We start from the raw sequence: 18,819 nt of genomic DNA on the forward strand, positions 1-18,819 counted from the left end.
GATTGGATGTGCTATATGGCAGGATGGACTCTGCAGCAGTTTCTTATGGGGGGGGGTTAGTAAGGGAATTTCAGACTGGGGGGTGTCGCAGGACTGGAAAGGACACTCAAATGTAGAGCTGTGTGGTGCAAATGTAGAGCTGTGTGGTGCTGTACCATAATCAAACTTGTTTGTGTAAGTTGGGGGGGGGGGCAGGAAGTTAATGGTTGTGGTTGAGTGGAAGGGAGAGAGTTATGGCAGACTTTAAAATTAAGGGGAGAACAGAATGCTTTTAAGGGGAGAGATAATAGATATACGTAATGGTTTTCAGTGGCTTTGTCATGGGTAGAAGAGAGGTTAGCTGCATAGGGCTAGAATCTCTACATTGATGGGCTCTCCTCATTTTCATACATATGCTTGTAGATTAGTTGTACTGTGCAGAATATGCCAGTGTCAGACTGCTTATATTTGGTAGACTTGCATGAAATGTTGGGAAGATAGTGTAGTGGATGACTTGAAGTACAGAAAGAGGAAATGTCAATTTAAAGCCAAAATTAAAAGGGAATACTTTTTAGGACAAACAAAACTTGTTGCTTGCGTGCAATGTTTTTATGCCATGAAATATTTATACTGTTGGGACAGACCCAGCTGCATTTATCATTTGACTATTTTCTGATGTCTTCCACTCTTGCCCTGTTTCACTGTATTGCAGTGATATATGCATACCCTGTTTTGTGTGTTTAAGGAAAGTGAATTGGTGAGTGTGGTATACTTTGCCTTTAGGTCGACAAATTTGTTTCTCCATGTTGGATTGAAAACCTGTAGGAGGATTGCTACAGTAAGTTGGCTAGGTTTGCCACAAATCACCCAGAGAGGTCACACCACTGCTTGGCACTAAAAAAAACTAAACTGGATTAAATACGCCAAACTTCTTATCGCTCAACCAGCTATCCATCACTCACTCCACTGTTTACCAACATGAAAACTGCTCCGCACTCAAAACTTGGTTAAACCTTACCATAACAGTTGGGCGCTGTGATCATCTGAAACTACTAAAGGTGACCAAGTCTAACAATACTTTACGTTCCCTGTTTGAGACAGATGTCAAAGATTTGGAACTCTTGTCCCAAAGACATACTCAACAGCACCAACCTTCCCATGTTCAAACTTCTCTTCAAGGTACACCTAACTGAAAATTTGTTCTGTTCCTGCTCTAACCCAGGATGACGTGCTACTAAGTCACTCTAACTCCACTACTACATATTAATTTCATCTTCCAAGTCTAACACCTCTCCCTAACACTTGCCCCTTGTATATCTCACTATTGTACTAAACTTGTATGCTATTACTTATAATACATTTATATTCTCCTCCTAATCTACATTGAAACAGACTGTTATCTTTTTTTTTTTTTTTTTTCACTGCTCTGTTTGCCATCAGATGATTTCATATGTGCATGTTCTGTATACTTGCCTCATGTCTGTAATAACGCTGTCTACAACTGGTGCAATGTACAATGTTGCTGTGTTTTGCTTTAATGATATTGGAAGCTTGGAGCTTTTCTCCCTGGGGCTCTGCTGAAAAATGGGTTCCTGACTCAAGTCAGACACTCATTTTTGCTGTGTTTTGGATGCCATCAATTCTCTTTGCCTGTATACATCATCACTATTTGTCAAATTTCTCCTGAAATGTTCCTGTGACTGTTTGTTTTAAAATGTACTTCTGTTATTCTTGGGCTTTGGATGAAATGGATCCACTTTGCAGTTTAACCATGGTACTGGACTGATTAGGTAAGCCCACCTGTGTAGCTGGCAAATCTGCTACACTCACTTGACTAACACTGAGGCCAAACAATTTCTGAGTTTAACTGTCTCAGACTGCAAGGACAAGCCAATGTCCTACAATTGTAGGAAAGCACAATACTCCTGGAAATTGTCCATGTGGAGAATGAGGGCTTCCTGCCATTTCTGATGCCATAATTGTGATCCTTGGATTAGCAGAACTGCAGGTGTAAACGTTGAGGGATATAACTCATTTCTGAAGTAGCTATGAGTACAAGCCCTACTTTGGGGTGCTGCCGTTGGGTGGTAAGGGATTTTGTTGTGCAGTCGGAGACTGTTGCAGTGGTAAGTTGTGGCATTTAACAAAGGGGTGGGTCCATACAACCAAAGCCAGAAAAAGCACCATGCAACTCCAGCAAGGAAGCCAAATAAACACAGTAGTCTAAGCTAGATAAGTAAAAGCAGACTTTTTTAAACAGTAAGGATAGTTTAGCACCAGAGTAATTAATTACAGCATGCATGCATGTTTGTCCCATATAAATTACAAGTTCTATATAAAAGTTCCTTGAATAGCTTCTGAAATTGAATGGTTTAAGATGCAGTTTTCTAATGGTGCTATATGAATTCACCCATATAAGAAACTGTTGTATAACTGATTTCATAAAACAAGAAACTATACTAAACTAAATTAAGAATTTTGTACATCATAAATACGGATAGAGCAAAAACATGTACCATAATCTTTTAAAACAAACTATAAAGGGCTGCTAAGTTACAATACTTGCACAGTTCTGTAAACCTGAACTAGAAAAGGTTGGGGCTCTGTAAATAGAGTATTCAAAGCTGTTAGTAAATTTGAAAAAAGGTGGTCAATACAAAAAATCGTGCAAAATTTTGTGCCATCCTGTAAGATAAATACATCATCCAAAAATTTCAAGTTGAAGGCATGTTTCTCTTCCCAAGGCAGCTGCACTACATTTGCATAACATGGTTGTGCTGCTCCCATGGCCACCCCCTTTAATTTTTTACCTCCTGAAATGAAATTTTACTCTTGTCCAATATTGATATGCTGATTCTGAACTTTGTTTCCTCAAAATTCAAATTGTCACTCTTGACTGTACACATGGTTTCCTTTTTGAAGGCAGAGACCAAAGGAATGGAGGGGGAGATAAGTGTACTTTCCCATTTAAATGGTTTTGTACTGGTGTAATTTGTGCCCTAATCACTGTCAAAATACAAGGGTGTTACATTTTTCAAACTGTCTGCCACTTGCTTCCTTTTTATAGGGCAGGTTAAAGCTTATTCAATGAAAGTGGTTTATATTGAATTCTGGGTGATTCTAGTTTAACACTTTTTTAAAACCATTATTTGGGGAAAGAATTCCATCAAAATTAAAAATTCCTTTAAACACTGTTTAATTCAGTCCCCTTTTGCATTTTCATCTGTTTGTTCTCCCTTTCTTTGGGGGGGGGGTCTGTAAATGATTGAGTAAATGCCGATTGTTTTCTGCTTCGTTGGTCTTAGAAGCCAAATGGTCGACCTGTGGATAATCTAAAGTCAGGGTTAAGTATCCCTCACAACTATCATTAAATGGTCTATCCCAATTATCATTTTGTATTAATGTAGTTTGATTCCATCTGCTTCAACATTATTCAGATTACGGTGTACTAAATTGTTGGAATGCAGGGTTACTTGGGCCACATCTAAATATTTAGCGTTCCTTTCAGTTTAATTTTTCTGTGTAACTGATCTGTCTACTTATTAACATACAAGTCCTGCAAGTTTGACTAAATTCCATGCACTAAATAATTCTGTTAGACTGTGCCTTATTAATAGTTCCATTAATTTGCAGCCTTGTCTGGTGAATAATTCCACCAGTTAAACAACTGTGAGGAGGAATCACATGTTGGGGAAACTTCAAATACCTGGGGCTTTTGGTACCCTTTTAATTCAGTAGAAAACAATTCTCCAACTGCTTTTGGTACCCTTTTAATTCAGTAGAAAACAATTCTCCAACTGTAGACCATGCAATTTCAATAACTTGTGAGTTCATCCTAGTAGGTGAAGAAATTTACTATAGAGAACATTCATAGTAGTAGGGTGACATTGAAAAATTGAACTAGTAATACAACAGGACGTGTCTGTATATAGAATCTAAATATGAATCCTGCCTTATTTCTACATGGGATAAACAGATTGAAGTATGAGCATTGCTAAAAGTAAGCCTTTGAATGCATTATTTTACATTTTTAAACATTGAACTATATTAAAATGTATTTGATATATAGAAGATTCTCCCACATCCCCAGGGATTGGATGGTACCGAGTTTAGAAAATTATTTGGCAACTTTTGTTTAAATACATTATCAGGATTAAATGTTTGTTTGGCTGTAATTGCCAGCATTACTGTGCCTAGCATTTTTGATAGTGAGGAGAGTGCACAGTGTGTGCAGAATTACACATACAGGAAATGGAGGTCAAAAGTGAACACTGAAGATAAAAACTTATCCCAGTGTCTGATTCAGCATGCACTGTTCACAAGCCAAGTACAATGGAGAGTCAGGACCATTATGTGTGGCTGGATCTGGGACCGTAATCTACCTTCACATTTTCAGTAGTTGCCACTTATTGCCATGGACACTTGTTGGCTGATTACAAGCTGCATGTTGGTGTAATATCTGTAAGTGTGTTGTGTATTGCAAGCTGTTTTGCTTAAGATTTCTATCTGGGGTTAGCTTTGCAGTGTAGCAAACCTGCCCTTCACCCCATGGTGTGAGATGGCTGATCCCGCCTTTTTCATGCTCTGGTCAGTGATGACTCACTGGGGAAAACTTCCGTCAGCTGGCCAGATTGAATGTGCTGGGTGTTGCGCTAGAGTAAAGATTGGCAAGCAACATGTTATTCACCTGAGTGTTTCGTAGAACACCAATGCTTTAATCAAGACTTTCTCTTTGTTTCTATTTAAAGAAAATGGGACAGTTTGATTCATTCTCTCTCTCTCTCTCTGTCTCTCTCTCTCTCTCTCTCTCTCTCTCTCTCTCTCTCTCTCTCTCTCTCTCTCTCTCTCTCTCTCTCTCTCTCTCTCTCTCTCTCTCTCTCTCTCTCTCTCTCTCTCTTCTTCTCTCTCTCTCTCTCTCTCTCTCTCTCTCTCTCTCTCTCTCTCTCTCTTCTCTCTCTCTCTCTCTCTCCTCTCTCTCTCTTCTCTCTCTCTCTCTCTCTCTCTCTCTCTCTCTCTCTCTTCTCTCTCTCTCCCCTCTCTCTCTCTCTCTCTCTCTCTCTCTCTCTCTCTCTTCTCTCTCTCTCTCTCTCTCTCTCTCTCCTCTCTCTCTCTCTCTCTCTCTCTCCTCTCTTCTCTCTCTCTCTCTCTCTCTCTCTCTCTCTCTCTCTCTCTCTCTCTCTCTCTCTCTCTCTCTCTCTCTCTCTTCTCTCCTCTCTTCTCTCTCTTCTCTCGCTCTCTCTTCTCTCGCTCTCTCTCTCGCTCTCTCTCTCTCTGTCTCTTTTGGGGTGAGGGGGCAAATCTACAACACTTGAGTACATGCAGGGAGTCCAGCTTCTCCACTAGATCTTGAACTATGTGCCAAATCCTGGGGTCTAACTCTCTCGGGCAGTAATGCTTGGACTCTGCCAAAATCTAGCACTTCTAATGAATGCAGTCGATGTAGTTTTGGCATAAGCCCAAATGTTATAGTAAAATTGGTAGTGCTTCTATAGTAATGCATAACATCAGTTTTGTAATTGGATTCATATTAAATTGATTTAAACGTGTTGTGTTTCAAGGTGACTTGAGTGTTTAGTGGTTCATTTCTCTCGTCTGTTCGCTGTGGTGCTTGCATGGACTTTGCCCCCCCCAAAAAGAAAACTTGCCAGTATGAATACGTGTGTTTCCTTTACCTTTGTGCAATGGGCTGTCCTAAACCATCAAGAGTGGTGACTCGTCTTATCAAATCCATTCAAAAACTGTTCAGCTTCTGTTTTAGGGGGCGAGTACAACTTGATAGCTCAGTTTAAACTTGTGCATGTTGTTCACAGGTAGTCTTTGAATAAACAAGAAAGGGACCTGGAGATCTAATCATAAGCCAGTAGTTGATCTCTGCAGTGGTAGGCAGGGGGTAAAGTTAATTATTGGTTATACAAATACCATGGCTCAAGTAGAATCCCAAGTTTTTTGCTAATATTGAACAGGTCCTGAATTGTAATACTTTCTGCACTTCTTATTCGTAGAAGAGAGTTTGTATATGGAAATGGACAAATCTGTCCCTGATTAGGGTGTACACTAAAGGAAAGGTATGTTTTACAGATTTAAAAAAATGGATTTGGGGTGCACTGGAATATGCCATGCAACTTAAGACATTTGATAAATTGTGTATTTGGTGTTGGTGTCAATGTTTCAAATCACCCGGTGCAAGTATAAAGGAATTCATAATGCTAAGCAGACCAAGTATAAAATAATTCTTAATGCTAAGCAGACTACGAAAGTCTATATGGTGGAATCTTTAAGTTGCAATTGCTGTCTGTAGATAGCAGGTCTTGAGTCTGTCCATAGAATTTGTTGAAGTTGTTATGGCTGTGATACTTGCAAAACCTTATTTTTATAGCTGCTGTCTTATTTCTTAATTTAGCCTGCGTGACTGTTTATAGTGTTGACTTTTTTTTTTTTAGTGCTCGTCAGAAGTATGTCCGCACTGCCTGGGAGAAAGCAAAAATCAGTGAGAAATGGGCCGCAACGAACTGGGCGAAGAAAATTGAAGCCCGCCAAAAGGTACCTTGCTTGTGCTTTTAACTGATTAGATTTTTCTGGTATGGTAAACATAATATTGAGTCCTTGTTTTTCATCCCCAGAGGGCAAAAATGACTGATTTTGATCGTTACAAGGTTATGAAAGCCAAGAAAATGGTAAGTGCTAACCAGTTTTGTCTGTCTTGTTAGTTTATTTAGGATTAGTTTATTTAGGATTAGTAAGAGGTTTGTAGAATGTTGGGCACATGTTAAAATTAATTTCATTTAATAGGCCAAGCAGGTAGTGCTGCGCCTAGAATGCATTTAATTTGTGAGAATATTCAGGAGCTGATTTTCGCTGAGGCACAAAGTAATTTCAGTAAGTAGAACATCTGTTCTAATTTCAAAACTGTATTTGCTGTTTCAGGTAGAAAAAGGACTTGCCATTCTCATTCCCCATTTCCCACTGGAGTCCAGATGATATGTACATGAAATTGACCTTTTTATTATGAAATTAACTGTCATGTTTGAGAATTTGTCCCTCCTTGAGATTTGCTAAATTGTTTTAGAAGCCATTCAGTCACACAGGATGTTGACTACGCAATATTGACAGTATTTATAAAGGTGCAACAAGAAATGTTTCTTGCCTATTCCCCTGCTGGTGCCAGGACAGGCAGAGGTGCTTTGTACTTGCTATCCTTTCTGCCTCTTTAGTTCTGTTCACTGCCCCTCATTTGTTGCCAGGTTCATTGAGGCTAGATGCAAACCTGCAGGTGTTCATTTACCTATACAGGTGTATCTAAATGTGATGTGGTTTTTAGCTTCGGGATTGCAACATAATGGACTTTTGACACCTTTTTATGTCGACAGTGGTGGTGCTAGTGCTATCTGTTTCCAGGGTTGCCTTTATCCCTTGAGCTGGGGGTAATGTGTGTGTATATGTATGCATATGTGTGTGTGTGTGTGTGTGTGTGTGTATATATACAGTGGGGTTCATGTTGTTGAAAGATAACGTAATCGAACGCTCAAAGCATAGAAACGGCCGCACATCAAAGATTTTATTGTGGGGGGGTTGTGCCCCCCACTAAATATGTATTCCACCTCCAAGATCGCACTACAGTGAGGAAAGGGCAAATATCCCAATCTTCACTGTACTATGATCCCACAATGCGATCTTCGAAATGCGGCCGTTTCGAAGTTCTGAGCATTCAATTACGTTATCTTTCAGTAACTTAGTAGGAACCCTATACTGTGTGTGTGTGGTATAAATGTATGTTTTAAAATGAGCAGTGTTTCATTTATGGCGGTAATGTCATTGAAGTGGGTTGCAAGGAAGGTTCAGTCAAGTTTGAGTTGCTTTTGGCATTGATGCACAGGAGAGTGTAGAGGTGTGGGGGAAAGGTTTGGATGTTGAGTGACAGGAGGGACCTGGATTGAACTGAATGTTTGCTCTAAAAGTATGAGCAAGATAGTGGTATTTAGAAATTGAGGTGGAGTTGATTGGGTTGGTAGGATTGGAGGAGATGAGGTAATGGGTTGGTAGGATTGGAGGAGATGAGGTAAAGGGAATGCAGAGGTGAAGTTGAGTGGTGGGTGGAGAGTGTTTCTGGTGGTTTGCTTCAGGGCTTTTGATAGTGAAGGTAAGGTTGAGAGATGGGAAAAGATGGTTATAGATAGTGTGGGTCAGAGGGTGGAGTAAGATGGTGAGGTGAATTCTGGCAAGGTAGTGGTAGGAAGGAAGTTCTGGAAGTGGTAGCATCCCAAGATGTTGGGATAGAACTAGAATATGGGGAAGTGGGGGGCTGTAAGTATTGGTATTTAAGGGTGGGTGGTGAAACTGGATCAAATTTGAGTGGTATCGTACTAAAATAGTAAAAATGGATGACCAGCTGGCTTAGTGGTTTAAGGTCTTCGCCTCCCATGTACAAGGTTCAATCCTGACCTCTGACCAATGCCTGTTTGGAGTTTGCATGTTCTCCCTGTGTCCCTGTGTGGTTTCTCCCATGTCCGAAAACCATGCTGAGTGTTTCCCTGTCAAACTCACCAATGAAGGGAGCTGTGGGCCGCAGCACAGACTCTACATGGCCCCCTATAGGGGGAAGAGTTGTACAGACCAACCGCTTTGGGCATCTGCTGTGGTGTGCAGTATCCTCAAGATAGGAAAACACAGATCACAGACTGCGTGCCGTAGCAGGACTAGCCACTCGACAGTGTAAAATGTCTCTAGGTGATTTGATCACGTTGACCAATGTCTCCAAAAATGGGCATGGGTAGTTACTGGTGATAAGTGGGTTGAGGACCCAGTCTACTGATCCTACTAACCCACGCCAGGGACCCGTCCTAACGATAGGAGGGGTATATGTGCCCTTGTTGGCCAGTGTGTGCCCACCATACAGCCCAGTAGCCCTGGGTCAATAAGCTACTGGCTGGCTGGTGTCTAGTTGGCCCATCCTGGTTTACCTGGGATAGCTCTGTGCAAAAGCTTGACGTAAAACCAACCAACCTGCCAAACATGAACTGAGAATTGCTACGCTTAATGTAGGCTCACTGACAGGACGCAGCTTGGAAGTGGATGAGGTGATACGGAGGAGGATGGACATCTCATGTATCCAGGAGACCAGATGGAATGGCAGTGCAGCAAAGCCACTTGGATTGGAATCCAGTCTACTACTCAGGTGGAGGGCAGGCTAGAAATGGTGTAGGAATTGTGGTGAGAGAGTGAGAAGGCAGTAAGAAATCATCAGAATTAATGACAGACTCATGGCAGTCAGACTCCAGTGTAATGATTAATAATCTCAACTTATGCCCCACAGCAGGGTTGTGATAGTGAGGAAAAGAGTGCATCCAGGCAGCAGTTGCAGGACCGACTACATAAAGCAGGACAGCATGAATTAGTGTTAATAATGAGTGACTTTAATGCACATATCGGACAGACAGAACAGGATATGAGGACTGCCTGGATCCACTTGGGTGAGGCAACGGGAACAAAAGCCATTCTAGACTTCAGTCTGGCAAATGGCTTGGTAGTAGCCAATACATGGCTTGGTAGTAGCCAATACATAGTTCAGGAAGAGTCACAAGATCACATACAGTAGTAGTCAGCATGCAGCTCTGATAGATTTCCTCTTAGTAAGTAAAAGGCACTGGGGCAGAATAAGATTGCAAAGTCAGCCCCAGTGAAACAGTCATCCCACAGCATAAACCACTAGTTGCCACAATCGGCTGCAAACAGTGGTAAGAGAAGGCTCCAAGGTCAACAGAGACCAGGTGAAGACCTGGAAGTTGACTGGAGAGAAAGTACAACAGTTGAAGGAATTACTCCGGCCTCAACACCCCAAGAAGAGGAGGAAATAGGTGAAGTTGGAGAGTGGCAGCACCTAAAGACAGCATGTGTTAGGACTACAGAAATATATGTGGCCGAGCCAGGTATGGAAATAAGGGGGCAAAAAGAAACTATATCCGGTTGCAAGGCAAAGACGGAAAGGTAAAGAAGATAGTCTGACACCCTTCATAAGGGATGCAAGCAACAACCTGCTCACCAGCCCAGAGGACATCAAAGGCAAATATGGGGTATTTCCAGCAGCTTCTGAATGAAGAAAACCCCCACAGAAGCTGTACTGCCCCAGAAACAGAAGAAAACCCCACAGAAACGGCCTACAATGAGAGAAGGAGTCCACCCTAGAAGTAAGAACAGCACTAAGGAAGAAGTCAGGGAAAGCAGCAGGCTCAGATGAGGTCACAGCAGATATGATAAAGATGATGGGCGAGATAGGGGAGAAATGGCTCCCGAGGGTACTAATAGTGTGGAGATAAAGGCGTATCCCAGATGACTGGAGAATAAGCGTACTCGTACCATTGTACGAGATCAAAGAGGACATCCACAACTGTGGGCAACACAGTCATCAAATATCACATTGCATGAAAGTGCTGGAGAGGGTGATAAACAGATACGCAGAGTAGTAGAATGTAAGATGGGCGATTTTTAGCAGTTTGGATTCAGATCCGGATGCAGCACAATTGACCCGATGTTTGTATTGAGGCCGATACTTGAGAAGAAGCTAGAGATGAGGCGATAGTCCAACTGGGCATTCCTAGACTTGGAGAAAGCATATGACAAGGTCCCAAAAAAGCTGATCTGAGCAGTACTGCGGTGGTTTGAAGTCCCAGAAACATTATTAGAATTAGTGCAGGCTATGTACAAAGACCCAATGACTCGAGTCCGAATGGTGTTTGGCCTCACAGAGGGGTTCCCAGTGGGTGTGGGTGTACATCAGGGTTCAGCTGTTCATACTGGTGATGGACTACGTTAGTAAACTGGTTGGAGCAGACGGATCAACAAAGCGATGATGTGGCAGTACAGGCAGACTCTGAGCTAGAGCTTCAGCAAAGGATAGGAGAATGGAATGCAAATCTGAAGGCACATGGGATGAAACTAGGCACAGCTAAGGCGGCAGTAATGGCAGCAAATTGGGGAAATCAGAAGAAGCTGAGAATAGAGATAGAAGGGAAGATGATGGAACAGGTAAACGGTTTCAAGTATCTGGGAGGAGTAGTTTTAGGAGAAGAGTGGTCTGAATGAAGAGGTCAAAGCTAGAATCAAGAGGGGCTGCAGCCAACTGGCATAGAGTATTGGGGGTAGTCTATGACAGAAGAATGCCAAAGAAGCTGAAAAGTAAGGAGTACAAGACAGTGGTGTGACCAGTACTACTGTATTGTACAGAAACCTGGGCAATAAAGGCAGAGCAGTTGAAGCTAGAGGTGATGGAAATGAAATGCCTGAGAAAGGTGATAGGATGCACACTGTAGGACAGATGAAAAAATGTGTACATGAGAGCAGAAGCCAGAGTAGCTCCAATTGCAGAAAAGATATTAAAGAGAACAGATTACAGTGGTTTGGGCGCATGTAGAAAAGCAGAAGACAATCTGGTGAGGAAGATTTGAGAGAGACAGGATAAAAGTAAGAAGAAGCGAGGACATCCAGAAAAAGGTGACCCCATATAGAAAAATGGGGAAAAGGGGGGCTGCTGCTGATGATATCATACTAAAATAGTTGAAGTTGGTTGTAAGTATTTAATGAAGTGTGTACTGTAATTGGTGGTCTGAGGTGGTTGAGAGGAGCATGGAGGTGTACCTTTGGAGAGGCTGGGGAACTGATGAAAGGGTGGCACAGTGGGCTACACCTCCACAAGCAGGAATCATTATGAAGGTTTGCCTGGTGGTTGCAGGGAATGTAGAGGTAGAACATCCTAAGCACAGAAATGAACAGATAAAAATGAAAAACTGTCCCACTTGGGTGTTTAAAGATCAGAAACTAGTGTGTAAATCGCTTCTGATTAAAACGGGCAGACTGAGAAGATGCACAGTGTTTCCATGGGTAAGGAATATGAGCTATTAAACTGCTCTCTGAGATGAGAGGCGAGCAAGTTGTTTGTACAGACTTGCTTTAAATCATGGGATAGTATTTCGGTAACTTTTTGTAGGTGAATACATGCCGTGACGGACTTGCCCGGGCATCGACTTTGCCTCTACTTTATTTTGGGTGATATGTCACGGCTTTTAAGTTTTTTAAAAGGGGAGGGAGAGTATGACCAACATGGGATCCCTGAAATCACCCAGGTAGATGTACTGGGGACTTTGTCCTAGTGATTTAGAAGATTGAACCAGACCATGTTGGATTCAGATGGTGCATACTTAAGAGCTGCATGTTTGTAGTTCATCCTTTACAGAATTCCTGATTTGGTGGAAAGTGTGGCTGGTGTCCCTGAATTGGTGGAAAGTGTGGCTGGTGTCCCTGAATTGGTGGAAAGTGTGGCTGGTGTCCCTGAATTGGTGGAAAGTGTGGCTGGTGTCCCTGAATTGGTGGAAAGTGTGGCTGGTGTCCCTGAATTGGTGGAAAGTGTGGCTGGTGTCCCTGAATTGGTGGAAAGTGTGGCTGGTGTCCCTGAATTGGTGGAAAGTGTGGCTGGTGTCCCTGAATTGGTGGAAAGTGTGGCTGGTGTCCCTGATTTGGTGGAAAGTGTGGCTGGTGTCCCTGATTTGGTGGAAAGTGTGGCTGGTGTCCCTGATTTGGTGGAAAGTGTGGCTGGTGTCCCTGATTTGGTGGAAAGTGTGGCTGGTGTCCCTGATTTGGTGGAAAGTGTGGCTGGTGTCCCTGATTTGGTGGAAAGTGTGGCTGGTGTCCCTGATTTGGTGGAAAGTGTGGCTGGTGTCCCTGATTTGGTGGAAAGTGTGGCTGGTGTCCCTGAATTGGTGGAAAGGGTGGCTGGTGTCCCTGAATTGGTGGAAAGGGTGGCTGGTGTCCCTGATTTGGTGGAAAGGGTGGCTGGTGTCCCTGATTTGGTGGAAAGGGTGGCTGGTGTCCCTGATTTGGTGGAAAGGGTGGCTGGTGTCCCTGATTTGGTGGAAAGGGTGGCTGGTGTCCCTGATTTGGTGGAAAGGGTGGCTGGTGTCCCTGATTTGGTGGAAAGGGTGGCTGGTGTCCCTGATTTGGTGGAAAGGGTGGCTGGTGTGTATTCTACATGAAGTGTAATTGAGCTGAGAATGTGTGGTGCTCCACTTGAAGTATGTGTAGTCTTTCACTTCGAGTAAGACAGGAGAAATATGGTGGGATTGATAAAGGGAAGGATTTGAAGCCTTGGGAATTCAGTGTTGAACAGGCCGATAAGTGGCATTGTAGTCTTAATTGTAAGCACAACCATTGCAGACCTGTTCCGGTAGGTGCATAACTTTGTAGTATTGTATGTGGAGTTTTGAACCCAGTTTCGCAGTTTAGATCAATCTCTGTAGTGGCTTGTTTTACTGTTATGCCAAGTAGTCCATTGCTGCAGGGGCTGTAAGCAGTTGGTTTGAATTTGTGTTTAGCTGTCTTTTGGTCCTGTAATGTCATAGCGTAGCCTTCGGAGTTGACACAAGTGAAACGTTTTAGGGGGAGCAGTGAACTGCGGGAGTTGTTGATGCTTTTTTTTTGGCTGTTATTTAATTCCTGGTAAGTTGCATCTTATAGCCAACCAGTACTGCTTTGTTGTCAAAAGACATTCTAAAAATCTTGTGATGTTGCATGTTTTTAAAGTTTTGTGTAAGAGCCTAGAAAATGTCCGCATCCTTAACTCGTTACATCAGTGATGCCTCCAGTTGCATTTGCAGTTAACTCCTACTGACTCCTCTAGGTGTCGGATATTGCTTGTTCATATTTTCATCCATTCCAAAACCATGCTATGTACAAGGTTTTAAAAGATTTCATCTTAAAGCTTGCACAGTAGCAAACTCAACTGCATTAATATTTGACCTCTGTTGCAGCAAAATATTAACTACTGCTTTTATCATATTAATTTGTATAGATTTCTGAACTCCTTAGCCTGGTATGAAAGCTGTCAGCAAGAATATAAAAATGCTGCTTGGTAGTATGTGTGGAAATTGAGTGGTTGCTGAGATGTCACCACAAAAATAGTTTGTGCTGAAGAGTTTGCCATTTATATATTTTTTTCACAATCCCTGTGGTTCCAAAGATACGAACATTTATTTGAAATGTGAGCACAATTTCATTCCGTCAAAAGGCTGAGGCCCATTGGAAATTACAGTGCAAACTCCCTGAGCTCCATTGGAGTGAATGAGTTAACTGTCAATGGTCTATTTTCTCCAAAGAAAACAATGCTTTAGAGTAGACTTCAGATTGATCTGCATCCTGCATTGTACTGAGTTTGGACGAGTTGCATCAGACTTTACAGATTAATCTGTGCTGTGACTCTTCAGTATAGTTCACTGCAAGAACAGTACAGATTCTTGCAACAACTGTTAATGTATGCATCATAGGCTGCCTCTTTAAGAACACTTTTGTATATATTTTGGTCAGGTCAGGTTTTTCATTATTTTTGGCCGTTTCTTTGTGGCTAAGGATTTCCTTTAGCGTGACTGCCAGAATTTGCCCTTTTTTTCCCCCCTCTAAATCGGTAACTTTTTTTTTTTTTTTTTTTCTTTTGTTTGGCCATTTAAGTGTAGATCATTTTAAGAACTATCCTTGCTACCGTTTTTGCATGCACACAAGATGAAATATGACAAACACGACTTCCAGCTAAAACTACACCTCCAAATATAGCCTGCAGCTCTTTCATCCTACCTCTGTTTTCAACTTCCATATTCCAGGGAACCCTTTTTCTTTGAGACATTTCAGTGGTGGGGGTGAAAAAAAAAAAACTTCCCAAGATCTAATGTACATTTTAATGTTGTCATTGTTTAATCGGATGAGACTTTCTATTTAAAAAAAATGCATCTAGGATTGGCTTTAGTGTGGGAATTGACATAAGTTTTGTGCAGATGAATAATTGCTACTGATCACATCTTGCTGTGTTGCTGTTAGTTGCAGGTTACTGATCTTTTGACTGCCTTGCGTCACTTCACTTAAGTGTTTTTCTTATTTTCTTGGTTTTGTAGTACTTTAAATGTTTTAATTATATAAATTTACATGTTGAATATTTTTCTTTTACAGAGAAACCGGATCATTAAACATGAACTTAAAAAGCTTCAGAAGGCTGCAAAGACTGCATAATTGGATAGAGTTTGACAATAAACTTTTGTTTAATATACTTTGATTGTTTTACTTTGATTTCTTTTAGTAAGTTTCTTTGCTAGGTTAATTTTGACCTGTCATTTTCTACTGCATTCTGTACTATAAGTGGTGGCTTGCACTCTGACCTTGTACATATTTATTAGCTTTCTTGTGCAAGGTGTGCTTTGCGTGTTTATAGATCCAGTTTGGCATTTATTTGACAGTGGGTAATATGAAAATGAATAGCAGGGAAAGCAAATTTCTAATTGCTAAAAGGAATAATTGTATGTACCTTTTAATCTAGAATCATGTTTCAGTAATGGCGTTTGTAGTTTTGTAAGTGGAATATCATAACCAGCATGCACAAAAGTGTGTGCGTTTAGTTTCTTCAGTATCCTGAGTAGTCTACAAGCAGGAAAAACTGCAGTGCTTCTATATGGCTTCTTTCCAAATGCCATATTTGGATCCAGGCACGGGTGGAAGTAAACTTCTAGAGAAATTGGACACACAGCTGCAAATTGATAAATGCAGAACAAGAGGTAAAAAAAAAGCAAGATTTGTTTCTGTATGGCTAAAATGTTCAGCATTTTCCGTAACGTTAGAAGGTTGAATCCCATTGAGCAAAAACTACATGCTGTGCTGCATTTTGCTTCTGAATTTTTTTCATTGCCAAGATTGGAGTTGCGGGGGGAGGGGCTCCAGTTTTTTGGCAGAATGGATTTTTGAGCCTCCAGCCAGGATGCGTTTATTCCTGTGTGAAGTTTCAGTGACTTGGGTACAGAAACCCGCAAGTGCGGAGACTCTAACATGGGGGGTTTCCTAAACCCCAACGGCCTCCCTGACATTGCACTTGCTCATCCTCAGCAGCGTCAGAAGCACCCCACTAAAATTCCCACCATGGTGTATGCTGTGAGATGAAACTGCTCACCATATTCATGTGCAAATTTAACTACCCCATTGTAAACTGGGAATCTTATGGATTTTTGAAACTAGATTGGGGATCTTACAGCATATGATAATCTGTGGGAATTCCTGAAATATTCCCCCTCCTCTCTGAGCAATCAAATGTCAAGTTTCTGGTCTAGGACTACATTGATATAGCCTGCCACCAATCAACTTCAGTTCACTGCCTGGATGAGAGTATCTTTCTTTTAGGTACATGTTGAGGATATGCAGCAGGTACTACTGAAGGCAAGAAAGCCTGCTACTAGAAAATCCTTAGCAAATGGAAGTGCGTTTTTATATTTGCCAACAACATAACCAGTGCCTTTTCAGGGCCAGTTCTTAGCGTTTGAGTTACTATTTTATGACTTTTCTTTCTTTAAGGTTCATTTATCTGCCATTTCAGCATGTCTGTCCATGGATCCTCTTCTTTCATTGCATTTTTATGTTGAAAATGTTTTTGAAAGTGGGTTTGCACAAGAGGCCACAAAGTAAACTGGTGAACTCTCCATGTGATCTTAATTGTGTGTTAGAAGTTATCACTTGCTACATTTTGACCCAGCTAAACTGGCTGACTTGAGGTTCTTAACAGAGAAAATGGTTTTACTGATTGCTGTGACCTCTCCAGAAAATGGTTGAGTGGAAGTTCTTGACATAGCTATAGAAGGCCTTGTGGTTCTCTTTACTATCTGCTGCAATTCTGTTTTCATAGCTAGCTTTAGAGGATTTGAGGCATCTCCACTTTTTGTTGAGACTAATAAGGGAGTTTTTTCCAGTCTTGGGAATCGCCTTATTCAACATCAGTTTCCTCCTCCTGTTGTAGAGCTTTATGCTAGGGGATCATCAGATTGGCTTCCCTTTTTTGAAGGAGTGTGTCTTGGTTCTGGTATGGTGAGATTCGTGCATTTGTGTACATGTTCGTACAGTGCATTGGTGTATGATTCAGTAGTCATGCAACTATTCTCCATTTGCATGGGTGCCGTGATGTTAGCCACCTCTGTTCTTAGGAGCCCAAAGTTATCTTTGGAGAAGTTTTTCATGGTGGTTACCTTTGTGGGGGTGGGGTGTGGATTTCCAAGGTGGTTAGTTTGTGGTTGGATCTTACCATGGAGGATTTGACTATTGGTGTAAAGCAACAGTCGCCCATGTTAGTAATGACCAGGTCAAGTATGTCGCTACCTCTAGTGGGGATAAGAACGAGCTGGTCCAGGGCATTGCAATTGATGAATTCCAGGAAACTGGCAAGTGTATTGGTACATGAGTAGTTTTCCCCAGTTAATGGAAGGATAGTTGAAGTTGCCCAGTATGTGTGTGTTAGGTTGGACCCCAACATTCTCCAGGGTGCATAGGAACGTGGAGTGAGTGTCTTGGGACATGGTTGGTGACCTAGAACAGGCTACGGCCTGAATCGCTGTCTTATCCAATATTAGTTGCACCTGAAGTATCTGCATTATGTTGGGCTACCAGTCTGGAGGTGTGCGCCTCCTTTATGAATATGGAAACACCACCACCTTTGGAGCTTAGGTCCAAGTTTTGGGGCCGAAAGGTGTGTAATGAGTTGTAGTCTGGTAGTGCAGGGGTGCTTTCTGCTGCCTTGAGCCAGGTCTCTGTTACAGCAGAAATGTCTATGTTCTGCATTTTAAGGAGTGCTTTGAGTGAGGGCTTTTTGAGATTTAGTCTTCTACTGTTAAGCAGCAGTGATCCTCTGTTAACATTTGATCTGAAGGTAGTTTAATTCATTTGGTCTTCAACCTGTGGGAAGACTAATCCGTATCGGATCCGAGCTGGCAATTATTACTAGCATCAGCTCTGAGCTCCAGACTCCTCCCCTTACCCATAATAGACCTACACTGCCTTCCATCCCCAGATCTCGTTTGCTGCAGTTTGTAAAGCATTGTGTGTCTAGAGCTCCAGCTAGCAAGGTGATTCTGATTGTAAGCTTTTCTAAATTTTCTATTACTTTTAGCTGTTTCAGTTTACTTTAGGTACCCTTTAATTTGTCTGTGGTGCTCTCTTAGTCAAGTGTGGTGAGTGGGTGTGTTAGTCTATAGAAAGAAAGTTTTTGGTCTGTCTCTCTTTACGGCTTCTTTGATAGTATGGCTGAAAGGCTCATTTTTAAGTACTGCACAGTGTGTCGCTATAAACTCTCCCCAGCGGATGGCCACACTCGTGTGTGCTTAGGTGTGGCCCACCTTTAATATGGAGTTCTCCATTTGTGCGGGTTTCAATAACCAAGCTTTGAATGATAGGCCAAGTTGGCCCTCAAAGGTCTTCTGCTTGCCACTGATCCTCCTTCCTCGTCTGTGGCTGCCTCTCCTGCTTCTCTTCCTCTGGCTTCCCCTCCCTCCCAGGTTGGGACTTCAAACTCCTGTATCTAAGCCTGTGGTAGCGGATCAGAGTAGAGGTAGAGAGTGGGGGAGAGAGAGTCGAAGACAAAGGAAAAGAGAGGTCCCCGAACTCTCGTCCCCGAGCAAGTCTGCATGGACCCGTGACACCCCTCGGTTTCGATTTCTGAGGTTCTCTCTGGAGGAGGCACATTCAGTCTCCTGGCCCTCAGTTCCCTGACCGGCCATGTCTGAGTCTGTGGCCTTGTCTCCCTGACCGGCCATGTCTGAGTCTGTGGCCTTGTCTCAGTTGACCCATTCTTTATCAGACATGATCTAGATAAGATGATGCACAGATCCAGATGGGGGTCTTGTCGGTTCCCCTCCTTCAGGAGGGGAGAGCTCACTTCCCCAATCTGACCTTTGGCTTTGGAGTTCTCTGATCAGAGGTTGGCCATGGTCAGGGGGTCGGCGCTAACAGTCCTTGCATTCTCTACATCGACAGCTGCCTGGAGCATCTCTGATCGACCAGTTC

The 18,819-nt window shown here is 42.3% G+C and overlaps 1 protein-coding gene across 2 annotated transcripts in view; it reads left to right on the forward strand.

Annotated features, from left to right (window-relative positions):
- LOC122796462 (60S ribosomal protein L14-like) overlaps positions 1–15,055 on the forward strand; it is a 39,653-nt gene extending 24,598 nt beyond the window's left edge. For both annotated transcript variants that reach the window (XM_044064945.1, XM_044064944.1), the window contains exons 4-6: positions 6,420–6,519; positions 6,600–6,653; positions 14,959–15,055. In XM_044064945.1, coding sequence (XP_043920880.1) covers positions 6,420–6,519; positions 6,600–6,653; positions 14,959–15,018 — 214 coding nt within the window. In that variant the 3' untranslated portion in view covers positions 15,019–15,055. The remainder of the gene's footprint in view (positions 1–6,419; positions 6,520–6,599; positions 6,654–14,958) is intronic.
- Positions 15,056–18,819: the final 3,764 nt, after the last annotated feature.

This window comes from Protopterus annectens, chromosome 3.part0 (assembly GCF_019279795.1).
Source record: "Protopterus annectens isolate FY-2018-M chromosome 3.part0, PAN1.0, whole genome shotgun sequence".
In the NCBI taxonomy this organism is placed as follows: domain Eukaryota; kingdom Metazoa; phylum Chordata; order Ceratodontiformes; family Protopteridae; genus Protopterus; species Protopterus annectens.